The 15,840-nt window shown below is 55.1% G+C and overlaps 1 protein-coding gene across 1 annotated transcript in view; it reads right to left on the bottom strand.

The window, feature by feature from the left end:
- The window catches only part of dally (division abnormally delayed protein), a 116,012-nt gene that overhangs the window by 26,433 nt on the left and 73,739 nt on the right, over nucleotides 1–15,840 (bottom strand). Inside the window, exon 3 of the mRNA XM_077657483.1 lies at nucleotides 4,871–5,208. Coding sequence (XP_077513609.1) covers nucleotides 4,871–5,208 — 338 coding nt within the window. The remainder of the gene's footprint in view (nucleotides 1–4,870; nucleotides 5,209–15,840) is intronic.

Genomic DNA, 15,840 nt, shown 5'->3' with positions numbered 1-15,840 from the left:
GACCGAGCGAAAGAGCGCGTAAGAGACCGAGCGAAAGAGCGCGTAAGAGACCGAGCGAAAGAGCGCGTAAGAGACCGAGCGAAAGAGCGCGTAAGAGACCGAGCGAAAGAGCGCGTAAGAGTCAGAGAGAAAGAGCGCGTAAGAGACCGAGCGAAAGAGCGCGTAAGAGACCGAGCGAAAGAGCGGGTAAGAGACCGAGCGAAAGAGCGTGTAAGAGACCGAGCGATAGAGCGCGTAAGAGACCGAGCGAAAGAGCGCGTAAGAGACCGAGCGAAAGAGCGCGTAAAAGACCGAGCGAAAGAGCGCGTAGGCGACCGAGCGAAAGAGCGGGTAGGCGAGTGAGCCAAAGAGCGGGTAGGCGAGTGAGCGGGAGAGCAGGTAGGCGAGAGAGCAGGTAGGCGAGAGAGCAGGTAGGCGAGAGAGCGGGTAGGCGAGAGAGCGGGTAGGCGAGTGAGCGAGACAGCGGGTAGGCGAGTGAGCGGGTAGGCTACTGAACAAAAGAGCGGGTAGGCGAGTGAGACAAAGAGCGGGTAGGCGAGTGAGCCAAAGAGCGGGTAGGCGAGTGAGCGAGAGAGCGGGTAGGCGAGTGAGCCAAAGAGCGGGTAGGCGAGTGAGCCAAAGAGCGGGTAGGCGAGTGAGCCAAAGAGCGGGTAGGCGAGTGAGCCAAAGAGCGGGTAGGCGAGTGAGCCAAAGAGCGGGTAGGCGAGTGAGCCAAAGAGCGGGTAGGCGAGTGAGCCAAAGAGCTGGTAGGCGAGTGAGCCAAAGAGCGGGTAGGCGAGTGAGACAAAGAGCGGGTAGGCGAGTGAGCCAAAGAGCGGGTAGGCGAGTGAGCCAATGAGCGGGCAGGCGAGTGAGCCAATGAGAGGGCAGGCGAGTGAGCCAAAGAGCGGGTAGGCGAGTGAGCCAATGAGCGGGAAGGCGAGTGAGCCAAAGAGCGGGTAGGCGAGTGAGCCAAAGAGCGGGTAGGCGAGTGAGCGAGAGAGCGGGTAGGCGACTGAACAAAAGAGCGGGTAGGCGGGTGAGCGGGTAGGCGAGTGAGCCAAAGAGCGGGTAGGCGAGTGAGCCAAAGAGCGGGTAGGCGAGTGAGCCAAAGAGCGGGTAGGCGAGTGAGCCAATGAGCGGGTAGGCGAGTGAGCCAAAGAGCGGGTAGGCGACTGAGCCAAAGAGCGGGTAGGCGACTGAGCCAAAGAGCGGGTGGGCGAGTGAGCGAGAGAGCGGGTGGGCGAGTGAGCGAGAGAGCGGGTAGGCGAGTGAGACAAAGAGCGGGTAGGCGAGTGAGACAAAGAGCGGGTAGGCGAGTGAGCCAAAGAGCGGGTAGGCGAGTGAGCCAGAGAGCGGGTAGGCGACTGAGCCAAAGAGCGGGTAGGCGACTGAGCCAAAGAGCGGGTGGGCGAGTAGGCGAGAGAGCGGGTAGGCGAGTGAGACAAAGAGCGGGTAGGCGAGTGAGACAAAGAGCGGGTAGGCGAGTGAGCCAATGAGCGGGTAGGCGAGTGAGCCAATGAGCGGGTAGGCGAGTGAGCCAATGAGCTGGTAGGCGAGTGAGACAAAGAGCGGGTAGGCGACTGAGCCAATGAGCGGGTAGGCGACTGAGCCAATGAGCGGGTAGGCGAGTGAGACAAAGAGCGGGTAGGCGAGTGAGACAAAGAGCGGGTAGGCGAGTGAGACAAAGAGCGGGTAGGCGAGTGAGACAAAGAGCGGGTAGGCGAGTGAGACAAAGAGCGGGTAGGCGAGTGAGCCAAAGAGCGGGTAGGCGAGTGAGCCAATGAGCGGGTAGGCGAGTGAGCCAATGCGCGGGTAGGTGAGTGAGCCAAAGAGCGGGTAGGCGAGTGAGACAAAGAGCGGGTAGGCGAGTGAGCCAAAGAGCGGGTAGGCGAGTGAACCAAAGAGCGGGTAGGCGAGTGAACCAAAGAGCGGGTAGGCGAGTGAGCCAAAGAGCGGGTAGGCGAGTGAGCCAAAGAGCGGGTAGGCGACTGAGCCAAAGAGCGGGTAGGCGACTGAGCGAAAGAGTGGCTAGGCCACTGAGCGAAAGAGTGGCTAGGCGACTCAGGGAAAGTGTGGGTAGGCGAGTGAGCGAAAGAGTGGGTAGGCGATGAGCGCGTGCATTACCGATCGAGGTAACGAATGGGTTGGTGAGTGGTCCAACGAGTTGATTGGCGAGTGAGCGGGTAGGCGACTGAGCGAAAGAGCGGGTAGGCATGTGCGTTACCGATCGAGCAAACGAATCGGTTGGTGAGTGGTCCACCGAGTTTATTGGCGAGTGAGCGAAAGAGCGGGTATAGGCAGGTTAATGAACGAATGAGTACGCGAGCGTATGAACAGGTGGGCAGGCAACTCAGGGAATTAGCCTCCTGAGTGAGCTGGTGGGTAGGCGACCGATTGAACGGGAGGATAGACGATGTGATGCGAGACAAGCGAGTGGGCAGCCGAGTGAGCAAGTTGGTAGGCAGGCGAGTGAAAAACCATGCGGGAGAGCGTCTGGTCGCGCTGAACTTCCAGCCCACGTGCTGTGTCGCGTTTCTTCATCATTGCCTGCGACGAATAGCTGAGGGAACTGTTTCTAGCGAGAACAAGGCACGATATGCAAATCATGAGCGCTTGAATACGACGAAGAGAACGAAGCGCGTGCATAGCGTACACTGACTGCGAAAGAAGTCCGCGCGCGGTACCCTCTTCACGAAAGTATGCCGGCCGCTGTGTCACCGCAGCAGACCGGCTTGCGACGCGGTCAAAGCAGAGACAACAGCTGCTTTGATGAAGCGGCGCGTATCCTTCGACCTCCACTAGACTAGCGGGGAAGCAGGCCAGCTCGTTGCCACTGCACGCACACGAGCGACGACGGCGCGCGCGTCCATCACGCGGTGACGCACGCACCGCGGGCTCCGCGTGGTGACGCGTTTCGCCGAGAACGATGAGTGATGGCCAGGGCGCCGTTTCCTTCCGCGACGGCAAAACAACAACAGCAGCGGAAAGAGGCCGCCTCGAGGATGCATGGCGGCGGCGGAAGGAAAATCCCGCGTAATGGCTCTGGCAGTCTGCCGCGACTCTGCGCCCTTGCGGGCCGCAGATCCGTCACCGGGCGTCGACGGCGGGGACTCGATATCCTTGCCGGTGCCTGCGCTGCCATTGTCTCGCACAGCACCGGTGATCACTCGCGGGGAGCCGTCAGTCGGCGGCGAGGAAACGCTCTCGCCCAATGATCCCCGTGGGAGCACGACTCGCCAGTATCGGCACCGAGCACGATGGCCGGACTGCGCACCGGCCACAGCAGTCATTGATATGCGGCGCGGACTGCGCCGATGAAAGGCGCATGCACCGAGCCCTCTGGGTATCGCGCAGTAATGGCCCTTCCCTATCTCTAAGTAATAGGACGCCTACGCGGGAGTCTGGGCGGTGAAGTAAAGTCTGCGAGGCTAGCTCTAAAGGTGGGTTCACACTTGCGAGCCATGGAGGTGGCGCGACCAATTTCGGCCAATTAGTTACGGTTTCCGAAACACTAGGAACGCGTGGAGGGAGCGCAACAGATCGAATTAAACCTGTCGCGTGACCTCCGCGATTTGCCACTGTGAACACGCCTTTACTATGAAGAGGCATATATGCGACGACAGTCGGGCGACCAGTCTGCAATTCTCCCGTCTGAAGGCGTGTAGTGCTCTCCGCCACAACACTAATTAAGGCCGCGGTAAAGGTGGCGTCTTGGTTAAAACCGCACAGGTGGCACTCACATCCAAAAGATGGTTACTGGGAGGGACGGCCTGCCAAGGATAGCCGGTTGTTCGGTTCAAGCGCTATCTTCGCCCCGGACGGGCGCACGCAGCTGTCGGCATGGGCTTGGATCTCAAGGTCATTAGACCACGTTGCTTATACCGACCGTCTCGTCCTAGCCGGAGCCATACAGAGAAGGAGGAAATCCTTAACAGTTATGGCTCCCAATGCGTGGCTCCAGGCCTCGCACTGGGACGCAAGGCATTCTCATTTAATAAGTTCATTGCAGCACCATGGAAGGTAGAGACCGCGCTCAGCCAATCGGGAGGGCGCGCTAAACGTTTTCCTTCCTGTCTCGTCGTCTGCGCGCCGCCTGCGCGCAGTACACAGGTATGATTAGAAGGGAGTATTAATCGACGACGCCTGGTTGTTAGAACAGGAACCATGTTTGTAAGAAACCGACGCTCGAATCGGCACTCTAAATAAAAAATCTAGGAAACTTATTGCTGATACGTTTTATTTATTTTTTTTCGTAGGCGAGATGAGACGAAACGAAAGCCGGCTGTCCATCATTTATGGTTTCATTTATGAGGTTTAAAGTCCATCAGCGCACTGTGTCTCTCGTCCTCCTTTCGTCTGTCGTCTGCCAGCGCTTGTGTTCACATAAAGTCCCAAAGCGACCGAGGCTATGATGGACGCCGTAGTGGGGGGGCTCCGGGTAATTTCGATTACCTGGGATTCTTTAACGTGCGCTAACATCGCACAATGCACGGGCCTCTACAATTTCGCCTCCATTCGACCTCCGCGGCCTTGAATACAACCGGTGTCTTTTTAGTCAGCAGCCGAGCACCATAACGTTACACTGAGCCACCGCGGCGGCGGAACTACTCAGATGGAATATAGAGTAATTCTGCAGGTACACTGTTATCTGGCTAACATTTCCAGTTCTTATAAAACAGTTTGTCCTTCTGCTTCTTCCCGAGAGTGCCCATTTTCCGGCCCACGTGGATAGCATTCCCATGAGGCACAAGGGAATTTCCGGACAACACACTATGCTTGTCTACGAACAAAGCCCTCAGTGCGACCGTCGCGCAGAAGCGAAGCCGCTTAAGGTCGGTTTAACTCCGGTATACTGAGGAAAGGGCCAGCAAGAAGGTACACGTCCCACCTTAAGCCTGAGCGGGGCGTCGCCGAAGGGCCGGAGGCGTCCCTGGGCCCCGCGCAGGCAGGCCTTGTAGTCGTCGCTGAAGTCGGCCAGCCGCGGGTTCACCGTGTGGAAGTAGACGAGGGGGAAGAGCTCCCCGAAGAAGGCGTCCACGGGGTCCCCCTCCTCGCCGGCGGCTTCCTGCGGCTCGGAGAACTCCTGCAGGCCCAGCCGCGCGCGCAGCGCCCGGAAGAGCCGGCGCACGGGCGCCCGGGCCTCGTTGGCCACGCGCTCCGCGTACACGTCCGAGAAGAGCAGCTCCGTGCTGCGCTCCGCCTCGGACACCAGGCTCGACAGCCGCTCTGCACGGGAGGGGGGGACCATTCAGTTGACAGGGACACCGTGTTGTATGCTGGCAATGCGATATCATTAGAAGCTGTTGATGCTTTTAAATAGAGTTCTTTCGTGGCTGTGTTAGTGGACCCGTACTCATCTGTCTGTACACAACCAGACATCTCTTCGGGTCCTCTCGCTAGCGGTGAGAAGTTTCCCCAAAGGTGGCGACACGGACGCAATGAAGATGCATCGAAACGTGTAGTTATCACTTCCGGTCCTGGGACTTAAGCGGCCGATGACGCCTTTTTTTCCCCCGATGAGGCTTCAATAGTAAGATACAACTCAAGAACCCAGCGGCTTTTCCTCGTCAAAGGACCCCCCCCCCTCCAGCCCATGGCGTCGGCCGATTCTCATGACCCGGCCAGCGTGACAATGCAGGGAGCGGCGCCACAATGGAGAGAGGGGTATATCCCCAACCACAGAGGCAAGGGGTCATGTCCTTTCATCCAGCACTCCCTGCTTGTCACCATAGCAGGGCCATGAGAACTGGCCGACACCATTGGCTGGAAGGGGGTCCTTTGACGGCGAAATAGCGCTGGGTTCTTAAGTTGTGTCCGACTATAGTCCTATCGCGTTAATAAGATCTCGTCACGAGAGAGCAACACCCGCTGATTGGCTACCCTACAGGTGGGGAACGGACAAAAATAGAACGAAAGAGGAGAGTTCACTCTGTGAATAGAATGCGTCTACGTAGACTTTTGTGGAATAACTCGAAACAAAGGGTTGGTGCGATTATCAAGATGACACCTTATGCGAAGATGTTGCAGGCGATATACACAAGTGCAAAAACTTCGACACCTACAGAAGCGCGTGACCAGACGGCTAGTATGTATAAAGTTCATCACGACTCTGATATCGCGTCAGAGGGCAGCGACTCGACCGCGCTCGGTTCCTTTCCATTGCAGGAAGCAAACCGAAACAGGACCCCAGACGACAGTTCGGTCTGAATAAAACAAGCTGTCGGGTTAGGGAGAAAAAGAAGTGTTCGGTTTGTCGCCCTGTACGCATGAGAGGAGGAATAACGATGAGAAGATGCATAAAGAGGAGAGTGCGCAGAAAGAAACATGGCGCGCACCAGCTCAACGCGGAAAAATGTCGCCCTCGAAACGAGACTGTTGATGGCTTGAATAAAATAAGAAAAAAAATACTTGAAAGACTGCACGCGACACCTGGCTCATACCGTTGAAATTCGCGCGGGAAGACACCAGAGGGAAAGCCTCAATTAGCAGCAGTGACACTGCGCTTTTCATCCGACTTTCGGCATCCATCACTAGCGACGTGACAATGTACGTTGGTAGTGTAAAATAGTGCGCACTACAGGAAGAGGCAGGGGAAAACAAAGACGTTTGCACTGAGCCTTGCCATGGCTCCAAGAGCGATGTATGGGCTTCTTCAGGAGCACCGGGCGACTACGGTAGGCTACCTCAGTAGACGCCTTCAGTGTACTGTGTTAGCGTTGCAAACCCAAAGAGCGCTTCCAGAAGACAAAAAGAAAAGAACACTCAGTTGGAGTGAATTTCGGCACCAGTGTGTTCCCCTCGTTCACGTGGTGGCTGCCACGCAGACAAGACAGCTGGGTATCCTCGGCCTTGAGAGGGGTGCGATACCAGTGTGGTAAAAACTCGAGCGCCACCGACGTAAACGTGCGGTATACGCAGCATATATTTCGCGGAGAAATGCCATTTAATGCGAGGATGGGGTGAATGCTCTGTGGACACTCCTGCAACGTCTTCAATCCAGTACGTGAGCCTGTAGGTCTCTGCGTGTCACTCGCAGCTGACCAACTTGAACAGAACGGAAGGCGGTTACGTCACGGCTCGGCGGATCAACGCAATTAATCAGGAACAAACAAGAATAGCGACCGCCGGAGAGCGAGTCGGTGACACGAGCTTGCCCATGGCAGTTCCCACAGGTGACCGCTTTCCGGCGCCCACCAAAAGGCAGAGTGGCCGGGAGAGGGAAAGAAGGCCGCGCATTCCACCGCAGTCCGTTCACACTGTTCGGGAGTTCGATGCCCATATCGCCGCCGGAACTTCCCGCCGTCTGGCCGGCCGGCTGGCGGCGCTGCATAACCAGCCTCTCCGCACACATTGCGGCCCGATGACGAGGCGCTGCTTGTCTTCTCATTACCCCGCTCGCCCTCTGGTGGTGGCAAAGTCCGGGCCAGGTTAGAACAATACTAAACTAGGTAGGCACACGGGGGTGTGAGAGGGGGCGAAAGAGAGAGGGGGGCGCGGCGTCTAATCCGGCTCGGGCCGCGAAAGAAAACGAGTCGACGGCGGCGTGCCACGCATTCCCCGCCGCACCTCGCGTCTCGCGCTGCTGCTGCTGCTAACCCCCCTTCTTCTCTCTTCGTCGGCTGCTGTGTCGTCCGCCGCCACTGCCCGAGATGCGCCACGCGGCGAAGCACGCATCCCCCGCTGGCGTCCGCGCCTTGGCTGCTGCTGCTACATCTCTGCCAGCCTCCCGGCGACCAACCCACCGGGGCTCATTGCCATTCCCGGTGCGCTCTGGAAAACGCGTCTCCCCCCTTCGGTGGCTGGCGACGGCGTGTCCGCCGCTATCGTGTTGATCAGGTTTCTCTCACGAGGACGAGTCCGGATTAAGTTGCTGGAATCATCCAATCTGCGGAATGCCGATCAGGGGGCAGAGAGAGCGGGGCTGCGCCGAGACTCGCGGCCTTTTCTTTTTTGCTCAGAAACGGGAAACAAACAGCTCGACACGCCTCCGCAAAACAGCGGCAGGTCGCTTGTCGGCGCAGGGGGCACAGAGAAAGAGATGTCACGGAGTAAACACGTCTGGGACCTCGTCTGGAATCGTCTAGTGTAAGCTCCTCCTTTAAGGCAGAGACCTTGTCACCTCCCCGTCCTCCGCAGTCTGTGGTGCACTGGTCGGCGCTATTGAATCCTAGATGCCGGAGCGTCTCCTACACTCTGTTTTATTTCATAAACAGTCGGGAGGCTGAAATAAACCGACTGAGCCTGTCCTCCAGTAAGCAGGATGCTTTCTCTCCGGGCAGTTGTCGTGGCAAAGCGGATGAGCTTTCAGGAAGCAATGAACCGCAAAGAAAAGGCGCCTATTTCGAGCTTTGTTTCCGCTACACCCGTCTTCCTTCTAAGCCTCTTTCCACAGGGCGGGATCGGCGATGCCAGACAAACGTAAAGTTGTCCCATATTCACGCAGACGTATAATAGCTACCTGCAGTTCCATCCACGAAACGCCACCAAGGCGCGAAATGTCAACCCCGAATCAACGTAAGTCGATGAAATCAAATTGAAACTATCTCCACGCAAGCGTCAGCAGTTACTCTAGTCCACCCTGTGACGTCCCCTACGAGCCAACGTAAAAACGCGAACAGAGCTCTTGTTCAGGCCAACCCACATTGTTCGCGATTCATTCCTAGCTTGTAAGGGTATGCATGTTACACGTCTAGGCCGGCGCGCATGCAACGTGTCGTACAAGGATTCAGAAACAGGTGGCGCTGATGCCAGTGAGGAGGAGATCCTGCTGCGCATCCGTGAACAGCTGCGCCCTTGCCACGTTCAGTTGACAGTGACACGCCAATTAGTGGGCCGCCCGCGCACCGCCTGCGAACGCCAGATTCACAATGGCCCGGACTGGCTCGTTCTTCACGTCCCGCCGCGCCTATTCTCTCTTTTATTTATTTTTGTTGCGGAGACAACGGCGCCGCACGCGACTGCTTACATACAGATAAGGGTGGAAACTTGGCTTCGGCAACGCGCTCCTCGCTCACCTATGGTTACAGCGACGAGAAGAGACGGCGTCTCTTTTACGATCGGAGCCACTGCGTTCTCGTTGAAGCGCATGCCTGGTGTTGTGCTTATTCAGTTAGGTAACGAGTGTCGCTAGCTCAATGCAAGGAGGGACCCGCTAGGTTTATCTATTTTCACCGAGTTTCGCTAGCCTTACCTAATTCTACTCAACCATAATCGGCAGCTGGCACCTACAGGCATCTCGGTCAGAAAGCGTGGTGAACTGTCCGGCTTGAACATTTTCCCATTCATACAATTCACCACTTCTGTGCCTTCAGGCAATGATCACCACAAACTAAAAGGACTGCACTAACTCGGCATTAGTTTCCCTAAACTGCTTTTACTACGCGTGTTATTGTGCGCACTTATAATCCTGCCAGACGCTCAATGTACAATAGGGGGTGACAGCATTTACTCGTCTTTCGTTCCAGAACACCTTTTCCGAAGATTTCAGTGGCGCAGCGAATGAAGTATACATTAAACACAGAACCCCATTCGTACTGCCACCGGTAGCGCGTGTGTTAAGTGTGGAATTAGAGGAATGCAAGCAGCTTCCGCCAGCCCCTTTTTGAGCAGCGTACTGCCAACTGCAGCCTGTACTCTCGAGCAGTGCGCTCTCAGAAGTTTTTTAGGAGTCGACCTAAAAGGGGGGTTAAAAAAAAATCAGACAGAGTAAAAGCTCATGACGCTGGCAATTTTTGAACTTAACGCTCAGAAATTAATTACAAACTGTCAGACCAGTTTTCGAAGGAAGCACTACAGATTAAGCCGTCGGCAGCCTCAGGCAAACGCCTTAACCGGCCAAAGTGGTTTAAGGAAAAAATTCCTAGTTGATTTCAACTAGGTTCCAATTTGTTTTCAGTTGGAATCAAGTGAAATTTTTTCCTTAAACCAGTTTGACCAGTTACGGTTTCCACCAGGGGCCGTAGTCCAGTGTGGTACGGTCAGCTCCAAGAGAAAGAAGGTCTACTCGGGCACCTGCCGGAAAGAGTTCACGGTTATTCTGACCACCACAAACGACGCAAACTGTTCGGCAATGAGAGAGAAAACGAATCATCAGGCACCACACCACAGCTGGAGCGATGCCTCACGAAAGCGCCGCCTACAGATGGCGCCGCGGCGCGTCCTCCCGTCCAATGCCTGTTGCGAAACTGCCCCCATACTTTAGCGCCTGCGTTTCGAAACCCGCAACGCCGAGCCAAAATACTTACGGCGTGCGAAAGTGTCGCGCTCGCCCGCGGCAATCTAATGAGTCTCTATGGGCATCTCTCTTGCGGGGCGCCGGAATATTTTGGCGCGCGCATGCAAATATGCCGCCCACTATACCATGCGGCCGACAAGGCCCGGACATCTCGAGTTTCTCTTTCCAGACAACAACGAATGGTCAGGTAGTGGCACCGGGGCAACAGATATTGTTTTCTCAACGACGCACTTCTTCGACGGATGCGCCGGAGGCATGGCACGCCGCCAAAGTGCTCTTCTGTAACACAAGCTGGCTGTGAACCACAGAGCGAACTGTTTTTGAACGCTCAAATATATTTCATACTTGAGCAAGGACGCTTGTGTCCTTTCCCGTGTGCTAAGCAGAGAGAGAGAGAGAGAGATTGAAAGGAATGTGCACCGAGCTTCCTTCCAACAGGATTTCGCAACTATATAACCCCGCAACTATGTATATTTTCTTTGAGAGAGCGCCGACAGCAGCATTCCGTCACCGCGCCAGGGCACGGCCAAGGCCACCTGAGTTTACCACCAACCCTCCACGAGTCGCTGCGACTTGCCGTTTCACGCTCTCTGGCTGCCGGTCGTCCTCCGAACGTTCATCCAGCTCCCGGGAGCAGTGGCGGATGATGCGGTACTGCCGACGGCACAGCTCATCAGATATTCACTGGGAAAGCTGTTTTTGCGGGCGCAGCGTCCACGCCCGCCGTTGCCGAGCCATTGCCTCACGTCAAAGGCTCCCAAGGACCCATCTCTGCGCATGCGCATCCAACCAATCCGGGTACGGCAGGCGGCCGACGCGTTGTTAGCGCGTGGTCCCTGCAGATCAACCTCCTCAGCTGCGGTGACTGTTTCTGCATTGCGAATGCTGCAGGCTCGCGCTAGCCGACCCTAATACCAAAGTCGTCATCAGTGACTCTCAACAGGCTATTCGCAATTACGATGCTGGCCGTATCTCTTGCCAGGCGTTACACATTCTACGTTCTACAGCACCCTCTTCCACATCTCGCTTACTTCTTTGGGCTCCAGCCCACGAGTCGCTCAGCGGAAACGCCCAGGCACACACTCTCGCTCGAGATCTCAGCTGCCGAGCCGAGAGTATGATCAGCCACCCTGCTTCCGCTGACACTAATATCCCACGCGCTTCTCTACTCACCACTTACACGGACATACTCCAGCACTACCGACTCCAAAGGTGCACATATCCTCCCGCACACCGCGATCTAACAAGACGCGAGGCCGTCCAATGGCGCAAACTACAAACTGGCAGCTTCCCACACCCCCTCTTATACAGCAGGATCTTTCCGGAACAGATAGCCCCCATGTGTAAACACTGCTCAACTCCGGCCACACTCATACACATGGTGTGGACTTGTACACATTACAACACAGACAACGCAAACACCCCAGAGACGTGGGAGTCTCTCCTGTGTACTTCCAAGCCAGCAGACCAACGCTGGCTTATCCAGCGCGCGGTGGAGGCCGCGGCATCCCAAAGGATCCCCGCCGACCTCCTCTAAGTCAGCGCAACCGGTCCTTTGACTGGTCCCCTGTTTTTGGGCGCAATAAAAGAGTTTACCTACCTACCCTGCAGAGCTGAGCAGAGTGACGAGTATCCGCTATTGAAGCAGCAACTCCAGCGCTTAGCCTGCAGTTGCCAAACGTCGCCGTGGGGTGTTTGCAAGTGACCTTGTTCTGTCGCTGCTGTTCCTTTGTCGTCAGCCCTGATTTCTCATCTGGCGCCAAATTAATGACCTGTTAAGAGACATTCTTTAACCGCGAATATGCATCAAACACCCCAAAAAGTGCCCTGAATGTAATAAACTGAAGCAAAGCCGTCCAAAATTGCGTCTAATGAGGGATCACGCGAATCCATTCCGACCTACGTGAGTGGTGCAGTGCCGTGTTCAGCTGCCGGCTCATGAGCGCGTGATCCCGGAACTGTCAGGTGCGCCCGAAAGCGGTTCCTCTCCCGTGGCGGCATGAAGGGTCCAGATATCTTTGTCAATTGCTTGCCGCGGAGCAGCCCGGTTAGTACGGGAATTTCTGGTCACTACTTTTTTTTTTTTAGAGGCCATTATTCTTCTTCATTTTGTTCCCTCAACATATTATGTATGTCCTTCTTTATGAGAAACGTGCAGGGAAAAAGTAGGAGCGGTCAAATGGATTGATGCGGCGGAAATGAGGTAGCATTTTTCTTTCGCTCGCCAATCTTTATCCCGATTCTGATTATCACTCACCAATCTATTCCAGTTCTGATTCCATTACAATCCCGATTCCATTGTCGTTCGCTCACCAATCTATGTATGTCTATTATGACCCTATTCAAATTCTGAATCTATTCAAATTATGTCACATTCCAATTATCTCCCATTGCATTGCAATTATGATTCTATTCTTACTCCATTTCTATTCGCAATCACTTCCATTAACTGTTTGTGCTATCATCTTTAGTCCAGCCTCTTCCTCCTTTCCCGCATACAAACAAGTGGAGGGGTGTCGACGAAGGTCACTTTTCGCCTTCATGGTCCTCCTAATGTTATCGCATTAAAAAAATGTGGCCTAAGACTGCGTACTACATGTGAGAAAGGGTAAGCCAGCCTGCTCACTTCGTGAACGCAGTCGCCGCGTGATGTGACCAGATGCCACGTAGCCGCCGCACCCCTTCTGGTCTGCGCGCTAACTTCGAGAAGGCAGTCGCCGCCGTACCGCGGCCCGCCTTACGGGTATGACGCGATGGCTAATCGGTTAGTGCCCATATTCCAGTTCTTTCTGGGAAAAATAAAGAATGATTGATTGATTGATTGATATGCCGAATTCGTTATTCTCTCCTTGACACTGATAGGTCCCTGTCAGTCCTCATACCACTCCTGGCGCAGTGGTTAAGAGCTGCGCCACTGCCCTGGGGCAGAAGGTGCTGCCACCGGTGGTGCGATCCAGGTTGTCCCGAGCAACCTCTCGCGACCAACCATTAACCGCCACCTGCCAGGTTGCATATGGACGCCATCCTTTGTGGGCACCATCCAGTGTCACCACACACACACACACCATAGGTTGGCAAACTCACTGATGAGTCGACTCACAAGGGCTCACTCAGGCTCATGACATGAATCGTGAGTGAGCCAGGACTCATGTTAAGATAATGATCTGAGTTGTGAGTGAGTTCCGACTCACATTCAGATCATGTTCTGAGTAGTGAGCGAGTCCGGACTCACGTTCGGGTGACGATGTGAGTCGTGAGTCCGGGCTCAAATTCAGATCATGAGGTGAGTCATGAGTACGGGATCACATTCTGATCATAATCCGAATCTTGTTCAGTCCGGTAAAGTGTGGGTCTATCAGATCAAATAAGTCCATGATGTGAGGTTGAACAAAATCCTACGATCCCAAGTGAATCCATAACGCCATTCGGGCACGAGTTTGCAACGTTTATAAAGGAGAGCTTCCTATGCGGTCGTAACATACTGATACCCTTTTGGTTGAGATGATGTAGACTCACAGAGCGATTTCATTGTTTCGTGGCGTGTAATTTTTGTGGCTCTCTAGAGCATACCAATAGGCCAGAAAAGATGATTTAGTCGCAGTGCTTGGTCCCGTATAGATATTGGCTGTGCCTCACTATATCGCGGTTGCTTTAGTTCTTCTTTGCTATTTTTATTTGTTGTGGAACACGTGCAGTGGTCTTAGATCTTTACATCCTGCGAGCGGCAGCTACAGGCCTCAGAGCCAGGCCTGGCTATAGGCTAGCTGCAGTTACGAGATCGTCGCATCGCCGCATTTTAACACCTTTCTTGGCATTTTAGGCGCGCAATTTGGGCCGTTGGGTGTAAAAACGATTCCGCCGTCCGATGTGTGAGTTGATAGGCGTCCTAGTCAAGGTGAACGTGGGTGAGTCATGAGTTGAAAAGTGCAAGTGAGCTCAGATCAGTCGTGAGTCAAAACGAGTGAGCCCAAGTGAGTTATGATGCTAAATGAGTTTGAGTTCACGAGTTAGAGTGAGCCCGAGCCTCTGTGAGTGCGAGTTTGAATGAGCCCGTGGGTTGACCTAACTGTTGGGTGTAAGCCTGAGTGAGCACCCGTCATTTTGCCGAGGTATGACACCCACACGCCCAGAAAGAGAGGGGGGGGGGGGGCGGAGATGGCTTTTCGCTCAATGGAGCAAGTGAGGCTTACACGCCTTATACGTAGCGACAGTGGAAGCAGTGACTTTAGGCATCCACGAGTAGCGGTCTCTCAAGACTGTGGCGCCACCCGTGACGACAACCAGCGGAACTGCTCGGGCCGCTTGCGTGTCCTACGGCGCAACCGACAGCCAACGCCAGCGAGGCGGTGTCTCTGGTGGTTTCTGACAAAGTGGCCCCGGGAGATGGCACGATTACGAGCCGCAGTTTCGCAACCGACACGATTAATCTGAGTGGGAGGGAGAGTTCAGGAGGAGGGCACGCCGGGAGGGTGTTGGTAGCAGCGCATGTGGCACACGACCGTCCATTCCACCGACGCAGGCGCCAAAGCGCGGAGGCGGACCGCGTGGGAGCATCGCAACGCAGGCAGCGGCGACGGAGGCGTCCTCGGCGGAGCACAGAGCGGAGCACCGGTCCAGCCACGACGCCGGAGAAAGATGCATCCGGCCGGAGGTCAACTCGTCGCGTTGACTTTCTGCTGTTCCGTGTGCCGCCCTTCTAAACTTCACAAGCTCCTCCGTGCCGGCCACCCGACTGGGGACAAGACGTGCAGCTGGTCAGACCGAGGACCTGTTCGGGTGCGCAGTCCGAGGATCGGTTCACTCCGCTGCCAAATGGAGCAGCTGCTAGAGCGAACCAGGTGGATGTGGCGTCAAATTTCGCTTACGAATGAATTTATTGTCCTTGTGAGATGCCATTTCTGGAGCCCCATGGAGTTCGTCAATTCTCAATCAATGCGAAACCCGACGTCGACTCTGACCAGCAGCAGTGGTCCCAAAAATCATGGATGATGACACTGTGGTATCAAAAAATAAAATTTCTTCCGAAGGCGCGAGCAGTTGAAACGGGGACTCCGAGATCTGAGATTGCAAGGCGAGTGCGCAACCCATAGGCGACAAGATCTCGTTGCTTCTTGGCGAACAATGGCGAATCCAGTATATGCGTTGTCTTACGACTGTATGCTAATGACTAGCTGTGTCATTAGAAAGGAATCTAAAGATAAAAATAGATGTAAAATAAAAACAATGTTTTCGCATTCAAAGCCCGTAAGCAGTTTTAGGTGCCATCCTTAGTTTTTTTTTTTTTTAGCTGGACTGATTCACAGCTGCAGATACACCAAAATGATCAAAGCGACTACAGCCCTTTCCGAGTCCTGACCCATCCGCCCTCCGCCTGACCGCTTGCAGGGCTCGTCCCCTCACAACCCGCAGCACTGTCGCCATATGCCTTCGCCCGGAAGCCGGAAACTGCGCATGCACTTGTCGCCTCGCCTCTCACCTTTGCCGCCCTAACGAGCGCGAGCCGTGGTACGGCTCTCGGGTGACTGGGGCGAATGCGAGGCTCCACCTAATAGCGCCAACACGCGCTGGGCGTTTACGAACGCTACACGTTAAAGGCACGCCGCTATACGGCGGCCACGAAGTCG

This window comes from Amblyomma americanum, chromosome 3 (genome assembly GCF_052857255.1).
Source record: "Amblyomma americanum isolate KBUSLIRL-KWMA chromosome 3, ASM5285725v1, whole genome shotgun sequence".
NCBI lineage: Eukaryota > Metazoa > Arthropoda > Arachnida > Ixodida > Ixodidae > Amblyomma > Amblyomma americanum.
The sequence above is the reverse complement of the archived record's forward strand: the minus strand, read 5'-3'. Positions and strand labels throughout refer to the sequence as shown.